The 21874-nt window shown below is 41.8% G+C and overlaps 1 protein-coding gene across 1 annotated transcript in view; it reads right to left on the minus strand.

Annotated features, from left to right (window-relative positions):
• The window catches only part of APOB (apolipoprotein B), a 48656-nt gene that overhangs the window by 23907 nt on the left and 2875 nt on the right, over positions 1-21874 (minus strand). The window contains exons 4-18 of the mRNA XM_021716809.1: positions 21603-21641; positions 20423-20538; positions 19065-19210; positions 16637-16790; positions 15265-15420; positions 13090-13214; positions 12330-12415; positions 10948-11167; positions 9922-10149; positions 7710-7827; positions 7448-7594; positions 6566-6777; positions 6046-6283; positions 5305-5481; positions 242-433 (exon numbers count right to left, since the gene is read on the minus strand). Of these exons, the coding sequence (XP_021572484.1) occupies positions 242-433; positions 5305-5481; positions 6046-6283; positions 6566-6777; positions 7448-7594; positions 7710-7827; positions 9922-10149; positions 10948-11167; positions 12330-12415; positions 13090-13214; positions 15265-15420; positions 16637-16790; positions 19065-19210; positions 20423-20538; positions 21603-21641 (2354 nt within the window). The remainder of the gene's footprint in view (positions 1-241; positions 434-5304; positions 5482-6045; positions 6284-6565; positions 6778-7447; positions 7595-7709; positions 7828-9921; positions 10150-10947; positions 11168-12329; positions 12416-13089; positions 13215-15264; positions 15421-16636; positions 16791-19064; positions 19211-20422; positions 20539-21602; positions 21642-21874) is intronic.

Here is a 21874-nt window from a genome sequence, read left to right on the forward strand (position 1 = left end):
GATGAACAAATTAATATTCTTAAAAGATAGAGTTAACATTATGAATAGCTTAATTTCTAAATGTTATCAGTTTCTTGTAATCTAAAAATTGTTGTTATTGAAATTCAAGGGAAACTTTCCTCCTTGAAGGAAGTATAAGCACCTTCTTTGGTTTGTGTAACTGGGACCATAAGGGAGTCAGAGAGATCTGAAAAGAGCACCGTCTCGTTTCTTGGGACCCCAGTGAGGCCTGGTGACTTACCATCTGTGGGATTCCCGTCAGAGTACGAGCACCAGTCAGAAGCAACCTTCCCAAGAGATTCAGGTCCTGGAGTCTGGCAAAGCCAAGCTCTTCTCCCAAGATGCGGAGGTAGGCTCTGGCTTCTGGGACGTCTTTGGATTTCAAATCTTTAATCAGCTTCTCAACATTGAGCATAATTCCATTTGCCATGTCCTGAAATTTTAGTAATAAAATGTGTAGTGAGATGTCAGCACTGTCAAACACCTTTAGATTCCTGACATAGGGTCTGCTTGCTGCACATCAGGGCCTAAATACAGACTCTTCAGGTGAGGGCAAAGGGCAGACACTGAAATCCAGAGTAATTCCTCTAAACAGAGACCAAAAAAAACCTGAAGTCATGTCAGGGACAGTGGTTCTCCCAAACCTGTTCTTAATTTTTAAAAATGTAGGCATAGTAAGTATGTGTGGGGAGGAGTTCCTCTTTTTCAAGATGCCAGGATCGCTAGGGGTTCTTCAGATTAGAAGATCCTCTGTCCCCCACTCCCTCCCCTGCTTAGCCTTCTCTCCTGTGACTAGGAAAGAATACTAGAAGTTTCTTGAGAAAATGTAGTTGGTATATAAATTGACCAAAAGTTTGGAACAATTTGATTCTAGAGAAGTTCTTCTTGGAGATAAGAAGAATCCCACAGATAGATGCCCAGGCACTGAGGAAGAAAAGCAAGGTTGACAGACCCATAGTGGATCAAAGATCCTCAGCCTCAACAGGAGGTCAGGAAATTAGAAGCTGGAGGTGAGGTTACCAATAAACCTCTAAGAATAAATTCTTGTCCTGCTGCTGAAAATTGAATGTGCATGTAGTTTACCTAACATCTTTTTGATTTTTTTAATAAAGATATGGGATACAAGTCAGGATTAAGTATATAAGTAGTTTGTGTGCAGGTGAAATTTGGACCCCCAAACTGGTGTGGGGTCTTGTTAAAATGCTAGTTTTGATTCAGTAGATCCTGGGTGGGCCTGAGAACCTGCATTTTAAAAAAATTTATAAACATATTTTTTATTTTAAAATTGTGGGGTAGAGTTAAGGGTTAGGTATACAAATATGCATTGTGCAGTCACCCTTGTTGATAAGGGGTGTCTCCCCGTCCCCAGACAGATATTGACTACCATTAATCCCACTTCCTTTCTCCTCCCTGTCCCCCCATAGTTTCCCACCACTGTAAATCCTTTTCTTATAGTATTATGATAGATGTTCAAGGTGAATGAGAACATGTGATACTCAAATCTTTGTTTCTGTGAGAGATCACTCAGTATTATAGACTCCAATTCCATCCAGAATGCTGCGAAATTCATGATTTTGTTCTTTTTTATGGCTACATAGTATTCCATCATGTATATGTACCACATTTTAAAAATCCAGTCCTCTTTTGATGGACAGCATGGTTGGTTCCATGATCTTGCTATTGTGAACAATATTGCGATAAACATACGTGTGCAGGTATCTTTTTTATAGTGTGATTTGAGTTCTTCAGGGTATATTTCCAGTAGGGGGATTGTGGGGTCATATGGGAGGTTGATATTTAGAGCTTTTAGAAATCACCACACTGCTTTCCACAGAGGTTGCACTAGTTTACACTCCCACCAACAGCTTAGCAGCGTTTCATTTTCACCACATCCTATCCAGCATCTGTTATTTTTTATTATTGATAATTGCCATTCTGACTGGAGTTAGGTGGTATCTCAGTGTAGTTTTAATTTGCATCTCCTTGATGATTAGTAAGGTTGAACATTTCTTCATGTGTCTCTTGGGTGCTTGGATGTCTTCTTTTGAGAAGTGTCTATTCACATCTTTTGCTCACTTTATAATGGGGTTGGTTTTTTTTTTCTTTTCAGCACGTTTGAGTTCCTTGTAGATCCAAGATGCTAGGCCTTTGTCAGACATGGAGTTGGCAAATACTTTCTCCCAGTCTGTGGGCTGTCTCCCTGCTCTCTTGATGGCTTCTTTGGCTTTGCAGAAGCTTGTCAGTTTAATGAGGTCCTACTTATCTATCTTATCTCTTATGGCCTATGCGTTTTGGGTTTTGTTCAGGAATTATATGCCAGTTCCAATTTTGATAAGGGTGTGTCCTGCATTTTCTAAGGTTCTTATGGTTTTAAGTTTTACATTTAGGTCTCTGATCCATTTGGAGTTAATTTTTGTGTATGGGGATAGATAAGGATCTTCTGCATGTGGTCAGCCAGTTTTCCCAGCACCATTTACTGAATAGGAGAGCCTGCATTTCTAATAAGCATTCACATAGTGCTAGTCTCTAGAGCACATTTTAGGAAACAAAACATTAAAGAATAAAAGGTTCCAGATTACATATCTTATTTTACTCCTTTACAGGGGTATCCAAATAGGAAAAGAGGAAATCAAGTGTTCTCTCTTTGCAGACGACATGACTGTATACCTTGAAAACCCAAGAGAATCTGTCAAAAACCTGCTTGTACTGATAAAGGACTTTGGCAAAATCTTAGGGTATAAAATAAATGTGAAAAAGACAATCACATTTCTTTACACCAATAATAAACAAACAGAAACCCAAATTAAAAGAACAATCCCATTCACAATAGCCACAAAAAAAATGAAATACATAGGCATCTTCCTAACAAGAGACGTGAAAGACCTGTACAATGAAAACTACAAAACACTGCTCAAAGAAATCAAAGACGACACGAACAAGTGGAAAACTATCCCAGGCTCACGGATTGGAAGAATCAACATTGTGAAGATGTCCATCTTACCTAAGACAATCTACAGATTTAATGCAATACCCATCAAATTATCAGCAACATTCTTCTCAGATCTAGAAAAAACAATATAGGAATTCATATGGAAACACAAACGACCAATAATAGCCAGAACAATCCTCAGCAAACAAACAAACAAACAAAGCAGGAAGTATCACACTACCAGACTTTAAACTTTACTATAAAGCTACAATAATCAAAACAGCCTGGTATTGGTACAAGAACAGATATATAGACCAATGGAATAGAATTGAGATTCCAGAGGTAAAACCTCAATTTCTCAACCAACTCATCTTCGACAAAGCCTCCACCACCCTCCACTGGGGAGAGGAGAACCTATTCAGTAAATGGTGCTGGGAAAACTGGCTGACCACATGCAGAAGATTCAAACAGGACCCCTATCTATCTCCATACACAAAAATTAACTCTAAATGGATCAGAGACCTAGATGTAAAACCTCAAACCATAGAAAATGCAGGACCCACCTTATGGAAGTTGGAACTGGCATCCAATTCCTGAGCAAAACCCGAAATGCACAGGCCATAAGAGATAAGATAGACAAGTAGGACCTCATTAAACTGACAAGCTTCTGCAAAGCCAAAGAAACCCTCAAAAGAGCAGGGAGACAGCCCACAGACTGGGAAAAAGTATTTGCCAACTCCATGTCTGACAAAGGCCTAACATCAAGGACCTGCAAGGAACTCAAACATGCCAAAAAGAAAACAAACAAACAAACAAACAAACCCCATTACAAAGTGGGCAAAAGATATGAATAGACACTTCTCAAAAGAAGACATATGAACGGCCAACAGATACACGAAATGTTCAACCTCACTAATCATCAAGGAGATGCAAATTAAAACTACACTGAGATACCACCTAACTCTAGTCAGAATGGCAATTATCAATAACAAAAAAATAACAGATGCTGGAGAGGATGTGGTGAAAAGGGAACACTTCTACATTGCTGATGGGAGTGTAAACTAGTACAGCCTCTGTGGAAATCAGTGTAGCAATTCCTAAAAGCTCTGAAAATAGACCTTCCATATGACCCCGCAATCCCCCTACTGGGAATATACCCTGAAGAACAAAAATCACTCTATAAAAAAGATACCTGCACATTTATGTTTATTGCAGCATTGTTCACAATAGCAAGATCATGGAACCAACCATGCTGTCCATCAGAAGAAGACTGGATTTTAAAAATGTGGTACATATACACAATGGAATATTACACAGCCATAAAAAAGAACAAAATCATGAATTCTGCAGCAACCTGGATGGAATTAGAGTTTATAATACTGAGTGATCTCTCACAGAAACAAAGATCTGAGCATCACATGCTTTCACTCATAAGTGGACCTGGAACAACTGCCGTAATACTATAAGAAAAGAATTGACAGTGGCGGGACACTGTGGCGGGGAGGACAGGGAGGGGAAGAGAGGTGGGATTAATGGTAGTCAATATCTGTCTGGGGAAAGGGGAGCACACCTTATCAACAAGGGTACCTGCACAATGAATATTTGTATACCTAACCCTTAACTGTACCTCACAACTTTTAAATTAAAAATATATATTAAAAAAAATGACAGTTTTGATTTAGTAGATCCTGGGTGGGGCCTGAGAACCTGCATTTCTAATAAACATTCACATAGTGCTAGTCTCTAGAGCACACTTTAGGTAGCAAAACATTAAAGAATAAAAGGTTCCAGATTACATATCTTATTTTACTCCTTAAATGGGGTTCATTGCTAGCTTCAGTGGTCCCATTAGCTAGTACACTGATGTAAGTGCCAAATAAAGCAGTTAACAATAATGAACATATTAATTTGAAACTTATAATGGTGTCTGCTTTTTGAATAATCAATACCAGCATCAGGCACTGTGCTTAGCAATTTAGATACCTTGTTTCATTGCATTTAAAAATATCCTGGTAAGGTTTAGGCTATTACTGATACTCTAGGATGCAGAAGCGGCTACACATAATACCAAGGAACTTGCCCAAGTGTGAACAGCTTCAAGACAGTGAGGTTAAAATTAAATCCATGCCCCAGAGTTCATATTCTTAATCATTATGCTAGGGTGCCTCTAATGAGTCTGGTTCCTGGGCACCTTGAGTTTCCAGAAGGCCCTTAACTACAGAGAATACTGACCCTTTCTTCCTCAAATCTGGTTAATAATAACCATAGTTAACACTTCAGTTAGACAGCACCTTGATCATTTCCAAGCTTAGAAAAGAATGTTTTTGCATTGAGACTCAAAACTTTACTTAAGAGGATACTTAACAAATACATACCTGCCCACTTTTATCATCTTTGGGATAGCCAAAGTGATCTACCAAGACCTTGGAGACATGATCAGGAACCCGGCCATTAGCCCAGTACAAAGCTTTGCTGATACTGTCTGGGAAAAATCCTTGCTTCCCAAAAAGAGCTTCTAGTGTTGGCTCAAAGCCTTTTCCTTCCAAGCCAATCTGAGAAAGAAAGTCAGGTAGGGAAACAAATGTCATTGGGTTTCTTTGCTGTATGTAAGCCTCCCGTTCCCCTCTTTATGTTCATTTAACTAAAAGAGTATTTGATGAATATGATAGGGCAGGAGCTGAGCTCAGCACTTCACAAAAATTGTTTTGTTAACATTTTACTAGGACCTTGAACTTATTATTTACCTCTTTTAAGAAGAGGCAGCAGCTAACGTTCAGAGAGGACAAATAACTAAACCAAGGATTTAGAGATGGGAGTGGGTTTGGGGTTTAAGCCAGATCTGACTAGGTAGTCCATGCATTTCCTTGGGTTTGGGTTTAAGGGCCTCTGTGAAATATCTGCATTTCCGTCAGTAAGAAGGAGCCATGCTTCAGGTGACCCCTAGTGGGGAGAGAGAAAGGTGAGGAAAGAGGAAAAGAAGGTGGCTTCAAAGTGATAGCTGAAATTGCCTGATAATTCTTGTTTCTCCCCAGCTGGCTCCTGGCTCCCAACTCCTTTGACTTTCCATTCATGGCGTCGTACAGAATGAGCTAGAGAACATACAACTTCACACATACCTCAAAGAGGTCAGCTGAAGCAAATCCAAAGATAGTAAGGGTAGTTTTCAGCATACTTTCTGTAGGAAGGTAATTATTTGGATCAAACATAAGATTCCCTTCAATTTTGGCTGAGGCTGAGTCAAGTGATGGCAGAGAAACAGATTTGGAAAACTGATAGTTCCGGGAAAATTTTCTGAAGTCCCTGACAGCTGGAACTGGAACTTGTTTCAGAGCTTCTTCCAATAACACTTTCAGACTAGATGAACAGAAGACACATATTTTAGGCTGACACACCATGCTATTTATCCGTTGTCTCTCAAATTCCAAGTAAATGTGGACTTTTGAGTGCTACTAAAAAATATTTGGGTTTCTTTTGCCACAAGACTTTGGCTCAGGGTCTGCTGCACATTTGCATAAGTGTTTGTTCCAGAAGAAAGCACACTCCTTAAAGAGCAGGCAGTGGCTATACCGGAATCCAGGCTTGGAGTTCCAGCCCAGTGCCCTCCGTGGCAGATGGGGGAAAATTACCCTTACTTACTCTTGTACATACAATTCTTCTGACTTCAAGATGTTGGAAATGTGGGAGGCCACAAAGTTCCTCACTTGTTCATTCTGTTCCTCTGGTAGACGTTGGGTAATTTTGTCAATGTCTGACTGGGAAGGATCCCTCATCACCATGAGATAAGCAGCCAGTCGCTTATCTCCTGGAGAAGCACTATCAAGGAAAGTCTGAAGAAGGACTCCCTGGTCCTGCAGTCAAAAGAGGAGATGGTTACTGCTGTCCTTTGTTTAGAACACAAACATGCCTGGCAAACCCCAGCATGGTCTGCTACCTTTTTCTTATGGACAAGTCTAATTTCTCTCTAATAACTTTTCATATGCTGGTATTAAATCTTCTTGCCAGTGTTCTCTAGAGCACGTTCAAGGCAGGGATCCCAGAAGATGCCTATGAAATGTGTGTTGAATTCAATTACATGAAAGTATTTAAATTATGACCAAACTATGACTTGTTTGGAGGTTCACCACTGAAATTATTTCAATATTAGAGTAAAGATGGGGAGTGACAGTAACAGTTTGGGGTTAATAAATAAGATAGTTTCAAAGTTCTGGAGTCATTGCCAGATAAGACCAGGTTGATTATCCTAGCCTGATGCTATGGGGAAAAATTAGGCATACTTTCCCGAGATAAGAGGACAGTCAATATGATAGGAAGATGGCATATAGTAAAAGTCTCATATTCTGCATGCAAGTGAAATATTTCTTTCATGCTCACATACTGCTAGACAGTCAAGTTGAAATTTGCAATTAGAAAACAGTGGAATAGTCAGTAAATGAAATTTAAAATCACATTCTGCTAGTACTTTCCAAATCCTTGTTAATCTGAATAAACTTTTACTTTCTGACCTTTTCTGGACTTTACCTCATTGTTAAGTTCCATCTTCCGCAGGGCCTGGATGGCAGCTTTCTGGATCAGCAGTGATGGCTTTGTACTTTTGACACATTCCAGGATTGAAGACTTGAGTCTTGGAGTTAGCCGCTCCATGGTTTGGCCCATATTTCCAATAACCTGCATTGAAGAAAAGAAACAAGGACCCATCAGAGTGCAGGAGGAGAGAGAAGTAAAGGGTGTTAAGGAAAAGTGCTTCTGAAATGATGCATATTAAACAAACAACTGAAAGTACCCTCAGAATCAAATAGGTGTGATCTTCGTCCCCAGTACACTCATTTTGAATCTGTCCCAACAGATAATCAGCAATGTCGAGCAGGTCCTGGGTCTCTGTTGGGTTTGTTTTATAATAGCTACAGAACAAGAGAAGAGAGTTAGAACCCAGCAAGCATTGTTAGATTTATCTTAAAATCCAAACTGGTGACTAGAAAAAGCAATCCTAAAATATAGAACCAAAAAGAGCCCAAATAGCCAAAGCAATCAACAGTAAAAAGAACAAAGTTGGAGGCATCATATTACCTGACTTCAAATTACATTACAAGGGTATAATAGTCAAAAGAGCATGGTACTAGTATATGAAATAGACTCGTAGATCAGTAAGACAGTTGTAAAGTGGAGTGAGAAATAAAGTCACATACAGTCAACTGATCTTTGGCAAAGTTGACAAAAACCTACACTGGGGCAAAAATGTCCTTTTCAATAAATGGTGCTGGGAAACAGGCTAGCTATATGCAGAAGAATAAAACTCGACCCTTATCTCACACCATATACAAAAATCAACTCAAGATGGATTAAAGGCTTAAATATAAGACATGAAACTACAAAAATACTAAAAGAAATTCTAGAAAAAATTCTTCTGAACATTGGTCTAGGCAAATAATTCATGACAAAGACTTCAAAAGCACAAGCAACAAAAACAAAATTAGACAAATGGGACTTAATTTAACTAAAAATGTTCTGCACAACAAATAATAATAATAGTAAAATAATAATAATCAACAGAGTCAACACAACCTGCAGAATGGGAGAAAATATTTGCAAACTATGCATCCAACGGGGGACTAATATCCAGAATTTAAAAAGAACTCAAATAATTCAACAACAGAAAACACCAAATAATCCCACTAAAAAGTGGGCAAAGGGCATGAGTAGATATTTTTTAAAAGAAGATGTACAAATATGAAAAAAATGCTCATTGTCAATAACCATTTGAGAAATGCAAATTAAAACCACAATGAGATATCATCTTACTGAGTCAGAATGCTCTTATTAAAAAGACAAAAATTAACAGATGTTGGTGAGGATACAGAAAAAAGGCAACTCTTATACACTGTTAGTGGAAATATAAATTAGTACAACCTCTATGGAAAACAGTATAGAGATTTTGCAAAGAACTAAAAACAGTATGACCATTCAATCCTGCAGTCTTACTACTGGGTATCTACCCAAAGGAAAATAAATAATCATACCAAAAATATATCTGGATCTGTACATTTATCACAGTACTATTCACAATAGCAAAGATATAGAATCAACCTAAGTGTCCATCAGTGGATGATTAGATTAAAATGTGGCATGTATGCATGACAGAATCTACTCGGCCATATAAAATAATTAAATTATGTCTTCTTGCAGCAACATGGATAGAATGGGAGGTAAAATAAAATAAAATAAAATAAATCTTGAATAAAATCAATCCATCACAGAAAGACAAACATTGCGTGTTCTCAGTTATAAGTGGAAGCTAAACAATGTGTACATAAAGGCGTAGAATATGGAATGATAGACAATTGAGACTTGGAAGAGTAAGGGAGTGGAAGGAGGTTGAATGATGAAAATTATTTAATGGGTAGAATATATATTATTTGGGTAGTGAATACCCTAAAAGGCCTGACTTCACCACTACACAATCTATCCATGTAACAAAATTATACTCTGTAAATTTACACCAATACATGTTTTTAAAAGAAAAAAGAAATTCACCAAAAGAAAAAATCTTCAAACCAATGTTAAACTGAAGTTAATGATATGCATGCTGAAGTAACTTAGGGGAAAATGTATTGATGTTTGGAATTAACTTTGAAATGCTTCAAAAGTAAGGTGGATTAATAGATGAATAGATATTGATAAAACAAATATAATAGCATTTAAATAATAGAATCTAGGTGGTGAGTATATGGGTTTTCCCTGTAAAATTCCTCCAACTTTTCTGTTTGAAGACTTTTATAATAAAATGTTGGGAAAATATATATTTTTAAAAAAATCCAAATTTGCATTTGCTGATTTCTTACTTCAAGTTATTACTCTCAAAATGATCAATAAAAAACAAAAGAGTAAGTAGCAGAGTTTGAAAGTGGAGGCAAGGGCACAATTTTAATACTGTACAGAGATGGAAGGTTTTCTTCTGCTCTTGGGAGAAGAAACACAGTAAAAAAAAAAAAACTCACTTGTTGACCACATGGCTCAGTGCATATAATGTGGCCCGGCTCCGCTGCTCCCTCGCCATGTTGAAGATCTCCCGTATCCTCTGTGCCGAGGGCTCTGAAATGAGGGCTACCAGGTAGGTGACGGTATCTATCAGAAGGGGGCTGGCATGTGTACCCTTTAGCCACTGCAGGATGTGAGTGTAGCACTGGGGCTGCCCACACTGAACCAAGGCTTGTAAAGTGATGGGGCTGAAAAGAAAAGCATGGAGAAAGTTACATAGATCAACTTCAAGGCAGGTAAAATATGTGTTGCTATTGGTGTGCCCTCTGCCAGGAGAGCCCTTATTTCCCTCATTCACTATCCAAATCTAACCATCTTTTAAAATCTAACTCAGAGCCTAAGAACCATGATACCTTCCCTAGGGGTGTTACCCACTTGAGAGGTACCAAAAAGGAATGTCTCAAGGAGGACCCACTGGACCAGTGCCTAAAAGAGGATTGTCTTCACTGTCCTTTGGTCAGGACACAGAACACGCTTGCATTGGCAAGGTCTCATTCCTGGCCTCAGTCCCTTCTCTGACCTTCATAGCACTTAAAGCTAGTGCCTTGAAGGGTAGAGAAATCATTTTATTTTGTTTGCCTGAGCTTTCTCTCCTGTAAACCTGTAAGATTCTGGAGTGCACAGACTTTTTCTCTCAAAGCTTTCTGGGGTACCCACACTAGAACTAGAAATTAGAAGATACCCATCAAAACATGGAAACTATTTTCCCCTATTTTAACATACAAATACATACCTGCCTTGAATTCGGTGTGTGTGTGTGTGTGTGAGTGTGTGTGTGTGTGTGTGAGTGTGTGTGTGTGTGTGTGTGTATGTGACCTATGGAACTCTAAGAAACTTAGCTGATATTTCTCTATCCAGCAAACACGAACTGATTGACTAACTGATTAACTGAATTGATATTTAAATGGTCCCTGAGATTCTTCAATTGGCCAGGGTTTGAAAGTTTAGACCGTTATGCAAAATATTGAATTGTAATCATTAAATACCTGGACACCTCAATCAGCTGTGGCAAGAGAGATGTGACTGCCTCATTGCTGAGGCCTCTTAGCTCAGTAACCAGTTTACTGAAGAGATAAGCTCTCTGTCTGTTCTGCTCAGAGACAGACAGCTTTTTCAGTTCTTGGAGGGTCTTCAAAGCAGCCTCTGCTTGCTTTGGCGGTGACGTGGATTTGGTGCTCTCAAAGGCAAGACCCACCTTCTTGGCACCTGGAAGAAGCAAAGTGTCAGAGGAATTCTTGCCGACTTCTTCATCTCAACCATATCTTTGTCTACCAGAAACTGGACATTGAGAAAGTATTAGCACAGGAAAAAAGAGAAGAAAATTATCCTGTACTCAAAACCTTAGGCATCTGGCTTTGTGATAGGTGACTGACTCGATTGTTTCTAGGGACTCATCAGCTTATCCCTGTGGGTTAGCATTAATCTCCAGTTTAGAGACCCAGAGATGACAAATTACATTGTCCAAAAATGCTCTGCGTCTAAGAGGCAGAGCCGGAATGGAATCCAGGTTTGTTTGATTCTGGTAGCAGATTACCTTTTACTTGCAAAAACTGGTGAGAAGGTGCAGCTGTAGACATGGTTAGAGCACTGGCACTCATAATCATTTATTCTAATTGGGTCTATAGCAGTTTGTGGGGGTGGGGAGACCCTCTTGCATCCCCCCTGTCACTCTGCCCAGACCTATGATAGGGAGAGAGTGAAAGTCAGCACAGAAGTGTGGTGTAATGGAAAGAGTCCCGGCTTAGATTAGACCTGGGTGCTCCTTTGCCCTGCCTCTAATATTCTGTGATCTTGAATACATCAAGGTCTAAACATCTATATCATCTACTCCTCTATAGAATGGTATAAAAGCACCTATCTCTACCACCTGACATCACAGGTTGCTGTGATAAAAGATAACAATGATGTAATGCAAAAGAAAGAGTTTTGTAAATGCAACGCAATGCTAGGTCAGGGTTGGTTTAAAGATCTCTCAAGTCCCCTCTACTTTTAAAGACCAATTCCTGAGATGACTATCTGGCCTGACCCTGAAGACCTTCTCCCACTCACCTCACCTCATTCAGGCTAGTCCCAGGTCTTATTATAGGATGTGTAGCGTCAGTTCTACCAAAGACGTTGTGGTAAATTAGGATTCCAGTTTTTTACTTACAAAAACCTAGGTAGCTTGCGGAACTTCTCCTTTTCCTTTATTCTATCACTACTTGACATTCTGAAATGAATATGCTTTTGCATGGAAGGTACCCAGAACACCAGAATCCATATCATTCATTAGTCAGCATATATTTATTAGGGCCTAGCGAAAAGCTAAGCTGTAATTGGCACATCTTGAGCAGATTTATAAAGCAACTGTGTGATCATAAAGTCTTACCTTCACCAAAGAAGCGGCTGTTGATCTTAGGCATGTCTTCCAGTTTCAAAGTCTGTGTAACCTGTGCCATTATCCCATACTTATTCCTGGGAACAAACGAGGCACATCATGTCAGGATGGCCAGCTCCCCAGAACACTCTATTCTTTTCATGTTGAATGCCACCCGCCACCTCGCTTCTACCCCAATCCTGCCCACCTTCAAAGTGTGGTCAACTTCAGCCAAGCTTGGGCCCCTAATGAGTAACATCCACTTCCTGGTAATCATTATCCATCTATCATAAAAACATATGTACTCTTCACCAGTCTGAATTGTCCATTGGGCAGGAACTAACATTGTGTCTCAAAATTCTTTTGTCTCTTCCACAACAAAGTGCCAAGAATATGGCAGTTACTCAAAAAATATTAGTTGAGTCTCAGTTTTCAAAATAGATTTGGATACACAAGTCTTCAGTCAAAACCCCAATTATTCATGAAAACTTTTCTAACCAGGGTACCATACAATGATCCCCAGATTTTCCAGATTTGCAACCTTTAAAGTCTTGGACTAAGATTTCTTTGTTGTTCTTGCATTGTTTTGCAATCCTAGGACTTTCCTGCCAAATGACCTGTCAGCTTGGAAAGAGGGAACAGGGATAGGTTTTGCTTTGTCCCTCTCTAGCTCCCTCCCAGGCACTGCTGAGCCTGAAACAGGAAACTGGAGAAGTGTTCAGCAAACACTGACCCATTAAATGACAAATTGGGGGTGCAGTGGGTGACCTACTTGTAGGAGAAAGGCAGGAATAGGTGTTGCTCCCTGCAGACAGCTTCTGCTACATGCTTCCTCTTGGAGTCCAGGGTGTACTGGCAGGACTGGCTGCTGCTGATCAGAGTCGACAAGGGGCGGGTCTATGAATGAATTGGAGGAAGAGCACTTTGAGTAATTTCTATATCTTCCATCATAGGCATTTGCCTTCAAGGTAAAAGGGAGTGGGAGTCCTGCAGCACAGATAAACTCAGAAGACGAGAACTAGGTACTTGACATTTAGACAAGGGGAGGCAACATATCAGCATACCCAAAACTGAGTCAAGTTATTAAGCCTCCCTATTCCACCCAAATGGACAAGTCTATATCTTGTATCCTGCTCTTACCCATCCCACCACATAGCCCCTCACACATGGCTGCTCAGTGTGCTTTCTTTGCCTAGAAGCCTGTTCTTATGACTCTCTTCCATTTATACATCCTTTCTATTTTTCAGGTTCATGCTCCACATCCTCCATCAAACTTTGCCACCTAACCCCAGTAAGAATGGCCATCATTAATAAAATAAATAACAGATACTGGCGAGGACGCTGAGAAAAAGGTACGCTTCTACATTGCTGGTGAAGATGCAAACTAGTGCAACCTCTTTGGAAGACGTGTGGCAATTTCTGAAAGAACTAGGAATTGACCTTCCATATGATCCAGCAATCCCCCTATTGGGAATATACCTGGAGGAACTCAAGTCATTCTACCAAAAAGATACCTGCACACACATGTTTGTTGCAGCTCTATTAACAATAGCAAAAACATGGAACCAACCATGCTGCCCATTGAAGCTGGACTGGATTAAAAAAATGTGGTGCATATACACAATAGAATATTATGCAGCATAAAGAAGGACAAACATATGAACTTGGCAGCAACTTGGATAGATATAGTCGATCATACTCTGATCTATCACAAAAACAAAGAACAGAGTACCATATGTTCTCACTCATAAGTGAACCTTGAACAATTATCATAATACTGTAAGAAAGGAATTGGCAGTAGTGAGAAACTGCTGGCGGTGGGGGTAGGATTGGCAGTTGAGGGAAACTGTCAGGGGAAGGACAGGCACACCTCATCAACAAGGATACCTGCATAATGAACATTTGCATATCTAACCCTGAATTGTACTCCATATTTTTAAAATAAAAAAAATGTCTAACACACACACACACACACACACGCACACACACACACCTTTGCCCAGTCAATGAACTGCATAAATGATACTTTCTTCTTCCTGGTCGGGCCTAGGACTGCTTGTCTGTGCTGCTCAGTTTATCACTTTGCAGGGCACAGCATGTGTTGTTCTTTATTGGCATGTGTGTGGACCTCATTCCTGCATTAGACTGAAAGCATCCTGAGGAGAAGGTCCATGGTTCATCTGCCACCACCACCCCTCTCTCAGTACTGCCCAGAGTGGGGCTGAGCACACACACAGCACATGTTCAGAAAAGACACCTAAGACAGTGCATCACCCTCTGCTGACTGTGGCCCTCACGGCCATCAGACTTTCTGTTTTTGGCCCCAAAGACAATGACCAGGATCATTGCCAGCCATGGCAGTGATGGCTCAAGTTCTTCATGCTTGCTGAGATAACCTGTGGCTCATATCGTGGAAGCTGTTACAGGGAAGTCAAGCTCAGGTAATATGGCACTCCATGACCCCAGTTAACAGTAGAAGAGGTAGTACTTCGGGATGGCCTAGGCAGAAGGCAGAGGGTCCGGGTTTGGCCAGGGTGATACTTGAGGTAAGACAGGAAGCTGGAACATTCTCTGTCATATCACTTCGTGTGTTAAGCCAGAGGCTTGGAGCTGGGACAAACAGCCCTTGCACGGGAAGGAACAGTAGGTGGCTTTACTGTCCTATGTACAGCTCAGAGTAGTCTCAGGGATGAACAGTCATTACTCTCAGGAAGGACAGAGCACTGAGCTGGGAGTCAAGAACCTGGTTCTAGTCTTGCCTCAATTGCTCCTAGGTCATGCAGCCTCGGCAGTCCTTCCCATGTCTGGTCAACGTCCTGTCTGTAGGGCATATAAAGAATAGGCTGGACAGGCTCTTCTCAGAGGTCCCTACTAGCTGGAACATTTCAGAATTTTAGTAATGACGGATCCTGCCTAACGTGCCTAATAGTGCTCACGTGGGACTTACCATGCCTTTGATGAGAGCGAGTGGGCTGACGCCTGTGCTGGTGGGCTTGAAGCGATCGCATTGCCCCAGGTCTCTTTCGGTGGATATTTCTGTCGCCACATTTCCCTTCCTGGTCTTAACAGTAAAGTGAGTGGAGCAGTTTCCATACACTGTATCCTATAGGAGCAGAAGATATAACCGGGTACATTCAACATGGGAGACATCCTTAGGTCATTGGGAGGGGTTGGAAAGGGAGCCTGGGGGAAGAGGTGAAAGGAATATAGACTTGAGAGGAATCTTCCTTCCTCTTAGGTAGAGTGTGGCTTTGCTGGTGCCTGGCCAGCCTGAACTGGGAGAGAGAACACCGGCAAAGGGTGAGTCTGCAGTAAGGCCTCTGCAGAATACATCTCTGTATTCTCCAAGTATAGTGAAGTCAGTAGCAAAAACATGGAACTGAACCTGCTGCCCATCAAAAGAGGACTGGATAAAAAAATGTGGTACATATACATGATGGAATATTACGCAGCTATAAAGAAGAACAAAATCATGAATTTCATAGCAACCTGGGTGGACTTAGAGTCTATAATATTGAATGATCTTTCACAGAAACAAAGAATTGTGCATCAAATATTCTCACTCATAAGCAGACCTTGAACAATTATCATAATACTATAAGAAAAGGATTGGCAGTAACGGGAAACTCTTGGGAGGTGGGCAGGGAAGCAGGATTGGCAATAGTGGGAATCTGTCTGGGGAAGGGGGGGCCCACCTCATCAGCAAGGGTATCTGTATAATGAATATTGGTATGCCTAACCCTGAATTTTACCCCACATCTTCAAACTAAAAAAAATTAAAAATTAAAAAAAGTATAGTGTTGTATAGAAATTAGAACAAAGCAAGGGCAGAAAAGTATTCATGGAACTGAAGTAAAATGACTTTTCTCTCAGATTGAAACCTGAAATTCTTGAAGAATACCGGCGATATATACTATTATTTTCGGTGTTTAAAATACACACAGGCCTTACTGTGTTATACCATGTAGGAATAGGACAACAAATGCAAACAAAAGGGCAACCTCCTAGGGTCCCTTTCCACTGTGGGAGCTTTTCTGTCCTCTTAATAAATCTTGCTTTCTCAAAAAAAAAAAAAAAAAAAAAAAAGCAAACAAAAGCAGGGTGGGGTAGTCAGGACTCCCTAATAGCTGCTTTAAAATTATGCCCAATTGGATCAGCCTGCTTGGCATGATCTGTCAGTGAGACCAGGGGACAGGAGGAGTCTTGGACATTCATATTTCACACCAAGATGGGGCTTTCTTTATATTCAGAGGGACAGGTCTCTAACATGCAAAGATGAGTTTAAAGGGCCATGGGTTATCAGTTTTCTAAATTCTCACCAGAAACAGCACTTGGGTGGCCTCTTCTGTCTCCAGGGGAACCAAAAGGGCAGAAATGATACCCCTCTTGATGTTCAGGATGTGTTGAGGCTCATCTTTCTCTGGGTATAGAAAAACTTGCTTCCCTTGCGGAATGGTCAGCTTGAGCTCGTACCTGTCTCGGAGAGAGGATGGTCACAAAATGTCATCTCTCCATCATAACCCTGTGAGAAGTAAGTTGGGCAGCTTTGTAGCCTCCTTTTCACCTAATTGTTCTTCTCTGGGCAACATTTCTTTATAAATACGTTTACCCATAGACATACATTTCCGAAAGTATGCACAAGGATGTGTGTCTTTGGTGGTCTTCGATTGCTTTTCCTTTTTTGCTCGGCTCATCCGCCCTGCTCTGTCTCCCCCACCATGCCAGTCTGTCCTCACCCTCCCCACACGGACACCCCAACGGGCATTCCGTTTGTCTCTCCATACCCATACAGTCCTACACAAATGTGGGTGGGTGCAAACATAGCCATGTAACGATTTTGTCATCGTTTGTTTCATACAAATGGCATTGTATTATGCTTACTTTTCTTTATCTTGCTTTTCTTAATTTTTTAAACTATACTTCACAAAAATCTTTCTCTGTCATCTGGTAGAGCTCTAACAGATTCTTTCTGAAAAAGCTGCATACCATTCCCTTTGATGCCTATAGATAATTTGCTCAGACATTATCCCATGTGATAGCATTAGACTTCTCTCTTTCTGGAATTTTTTTTTTTAACCACACAATACTGAAATAAACATCCTTATGCGTCGATCTTCACACATCACTGCTTTTATTTTCATGGGCTAGAGTTCCAGAGACTGAAATTGCTGTGGTAAAGTATATAAGTATTTTAAATTGGATTAAATATTGCCTAATGGTTCTTTTTTCCACCAGCAGAGTATGAGCACACTTCCTCACCGGCTTGCTAGCAGCAGGTGCTGTTTTGAAGCTTTGCAGTCTGATAGGTAGAAGGGGATAAACATCTCGTTGTGACGTTAATTTGTATTTCCTCACGACTAGCAAACTTGAGCTCCTTTTCATGCATTTGTTGGACATTCACTCTTTTATATAGTGTCAGATCATGGCTGAAGCCCATGTGGACTTTGGTCTTGGAATCTTCCCTCTGGGGACTCTGGGTTTCCCAGGACCTGGCTGCAGCTGCTCTAGTTAAATCACAAGGAGGAAAAGGAGACAGGCTCATCCCCTACAGCTTTATACCCTCTCAGAAAGTTCCAGACATGCAGGTGCAGGCCTGGAAAGTCCTCCCAATCAAGAGCAGGAGTCTCTTTTGTTTGATGAAGAGCAAAGACCCCCAAAATAACCACTCCTCTCTCCCACTAGGACATCCTTCTCCCTCATACACATCTAAGTCTCAGAGAAAATGAGGTGTATGAGAGAAAGCAGCATGAAAGCCTGTTTCACAGAGAAAGAACTAGTATCTGAGTCTAATGTTTAGCAAGTCAAAAACTAGGATGAAGGTTCCTGATGCTCTAATAAATGAATATTTCTATCACTGCCTGTATCCGCACATCCCTAGGCACTTACACACTGCGACCAGGGACGATATAGGGAAGATGGTGAAAATATTTAACAACCAGTGCAACATGGGCCCTGATCAGTCAGAAGATCAATGGCTTATCAGTGTGCAGTGGCTGAATGCCAGCCCCAAATGGGAAATCACTAAGGACTCAGTACTCCTCTGCCTAGGCACCACCATGCAAAGCCATAGTAGCCAGTGATGCTGGGACCCACGTGGAAGACCACCAGGCACCGGTCTTGTTTAATTCTTTTTTTTTTTTTGAGTCAGAGTCTCACTCTGTCACCCAGGCTGGAGTGCAGTGGCACACTCATGGTCACCTTAGCCTCGACCTGCTGGGCTCAGGCGATACTTCTGCCTCGGCCTTCCAAGTAGCTGAAACCACAGGAACAAGCCACCACACCCGGTTAATTTTTTTTTTATTATTTATTGTAGAGATGAAGTCTCACCAAATTGCCCAGGCTGGTCTCAAAGCCCTGGGCTCAGGCAATCCTCTCACCTCTACCTCTCAAAGTGCTGGGATTAAAGGCGTGAGCCACTGCACCCAGCTTGTTTAATTCTTTAAATAAGAATTTACTTGTTTAAACAAACCATCTCGGCTTTATTGTCTCAAGAAATTTAAAGCATGAGATCTTTTAGAAGCACATTTAAATGATAATTAAGGGAACCTAACTAGGGAAGGGTAAATAATGCTTCCCTTTTTTTGATGGTTGGGAAAACTCAGCAATTTCTGGATCCACAGTAAACACAGAATACAAATACTGTAGTCACATACACGCCTGATACAATCACAAAATTGACACATCAGCAGACACACACCCAGGGATGCACGGAGCTCAGAAACTGAAATATACAAGCCCAGGCCTTACTTGGACATGGCAGCAGTGAACTCCTCAGAGTTCTTGGTCTTTTTCAGCAAGGCCTTGCCCTCAGAGTTGAAGCCATATACCTCTTTCAGGGTGCACTGGTTGGTCTTCAGGATGATGCTGCAGAGTTGGGGGACCTCCAGCTCAACCTGAGAATAGAGGGCAGTGGCACAATGGGCTTCTCCATCAAGAACAGGACACGTCACAGTCCAGGGCTTCCTCTCTCATCAGGACACCAGGGGGAATGCGGCTGGGAACACGCCTGTCTGCTCTCCAACACTACATCTCCTAACATGCCTTCTGGGTTCTCCATGCACCAACCTAGACTCAGTCCTATGGTTGGCCTTTCCTCCCTCTTGGGGCAACAACTTTCTGAAGCCTGCCCATATACATGGGAAGGAGGCTGCCCTATTGGTTCTAAATTCTCCCTTTTTGGTAACAGGAATGGCTGGTTGGAAGAAATGCAGAATAGAAGTGACAGTTAAAAAGCAAAATAGGAAGCAGGAGGAAGGCCATCATTAGTTTCCATAGCAAATGGTTCCTGCATGTCACCAAAAAGACCAATTCGTATCTCTCAGGGCCTATCTACAGCATCACATATATACAGCTGGAGTTTCAATAGCTCCCAAGTTGTTCTCCAGTATTATCAGAATAACTTTCTGCCATGATGAAAATGTTCTATATGCCATGGTGACTACTGGGCACATGAAATGTGGCTAATGTGACTAAGAATATGAATTTTTAATTTTATTCAATTTACATAGCCACAGGTAGCTAACATCTACCTTATTTGACAGCACAGGCAAGAAGAGGATGACTTTTCAGCCTGACTTCTCTTCCCCAAACTCCAACAGTGGCTTTTAGATCTGCATGGACACGTGTACAGCCAGATTCAATAATGAGTAAAGTTTTATTTTAAAACAAACTGTATGCTTGTTTTTCTCTTTCCCATTTGTCTTTAGCAACCAATTCTGTTTGGTGTGGATGATAAAAACTGCATTCCACAGCGCTTTTCAGAAACACCCTTCTCTCTTAACTTAACTTACCCACTGGGCTTCTGTCATTGCTTAAATCTATAGTCCTGCACGACCAATCATCTAGGTCATCTAGACCAACTGAATCTTAGACATCGATAGAACAATATATATGGCTGGAAAAGTTTTTGGTGGCAGACAACATGTCAGCAATATGGCTGACTTACAAGCAGAGGGACGGTCGGAGCACTTTGAGATCACGATAGTTCTGGCATGCTCTGGGTTTGCTCAGCACACCCCTCTTGGAAGGAGGCTTGCTGGGCGTCCAGGGGAACAGGGCTGAGGAGAGCTGTGGGCTCCAGTTCCTCTAGCCTACATCAGCCATACCTTGCAGTTGATCTTGGTGGCACTTCTTGAATCAGCAGTCCCGGGGACTCCACTGGAACTCTCAGCCTCATAGTTGTATATGTATTTCCGGAGGTGCTTGAATCGAGTTGCATCTTCTGAAATGAGGAGAAAGAAGTCAGCCACATGGTAGAAATAATGCTCCCAAGGACAGTCAGTTCTGAGCCGAGAGAGGCAGTGACATGGATAATTTAAAACGGTGATTAAACTCAAATTATTTTTAACTGACTTTGTATTATGCTTAATTTTCCTCTATAGATTTTACTTCTCCATTATGTTTTTGCTGAGGCGAGTGTTTAAATTAGCTAGCATTCTTTGATTATACCATGTGAGGTACAGGGAGGGAAGTGTCAAGTAATGGGGCTCAGAAAATCTATAGAAGAGACCCTCTGGTAAACTAAGAATTAACAGCATCAAGAAAAAAAAATAGTACTATCCCTAATGCTTTTTTTTTTTTGCTTGAAAACACCCCAATTCTGTGACTCAGTTTTGGTACTACTGAATACCTGGAGCAAAGGTTCACTAAGCATTAGGAGTATCTGACTAACTTAAGAAACCCTCCAAGAAGGAATTTCTGGAGGTTTCCCGGTGCTTGAGAGGAGTTAACAATTTGAGACAAAGAACATCTAGGTCCTGGCCCAGGTGCAGTGATGCAAGATGTCCACCAGATGGCGGTGCGGCCTCATCAGAAGCCAGCCCCGCAGCTCGCCGGAGAACACGGGCTACTCCTGCAAGGCCAGTTCCTTTGACCCCCTAGGGGTCAGGTAAATAGGAAGGAGGCGAAGGTCCGGATTTCTGCGCAAAGGTTAAAGTCGGCTTTTCCTCACCCTCACATGCTTCGAATCAATGATTAGTCACTGATAAACGGGACAGTGATGGCTCTTCAAAGCCCAACGGAGTGATAGTCCTTTCCGCCCCCACAAGTCACCAAAGTAGCACCGTCCGTTCCCTCCTCCATCCCCAGGCTTTAGCGACAGAACAGAAGAGCGGGTGGAAGAGAACTGAGATCCCTTGAGCAATGGACAGAGGCCCAAAGAGCTTGCTTCCTGGGGTCAGAGCAGTGACATCACCGCACTGGAGAGGGCGAGGCCCTCGGCGACCCGAGGTGCCGGAGGATGGGGGAGGGGGGCGCCCTTCCGTGCCCGGTGGGCCGATGCCTTACTTGGACAGGTGGGGCTGACGTCTTCCAGCACTTCCTCTTCTGTAAGAGAAGGAGAAAGACCAGGGTGAGTTTCCCTACCCCTTCCCAGGGGGTGCTACGGCCCGACAGGGAGGACCCCTGCGTAGGTCTCATCTTTTAGAAAGGAGGCAGGCCCTGGAGAGCCCATGCCGAACTCCTCCATCCTGCCGCTCCCATCCTAAGTCTGGAGGAGATGCCACCTGGCCCTGGCCCCCGTCCTCGGACCCTGTGCCTGCCCTCCCTCTGGCCCCGGC

Source organism: Carlito syrichta, unplaced genomic scaffold (genome assembly GCF_000164805.1).
Source record: "Carlito syrichta isolate Samal-C Ts95f unplaced genomic scaffold, Tarsius_syrichta-2.0.1 Scaffold308968, whole genome shotgun sequence".
In the NCBI taxonomy this organism is placed as follows: domain Eukaryota; kingdom Metazoa; phylum Chordata; class Mammalia; order Primates; family Tarsiidae; genus Carlito; species Carlito syrichta.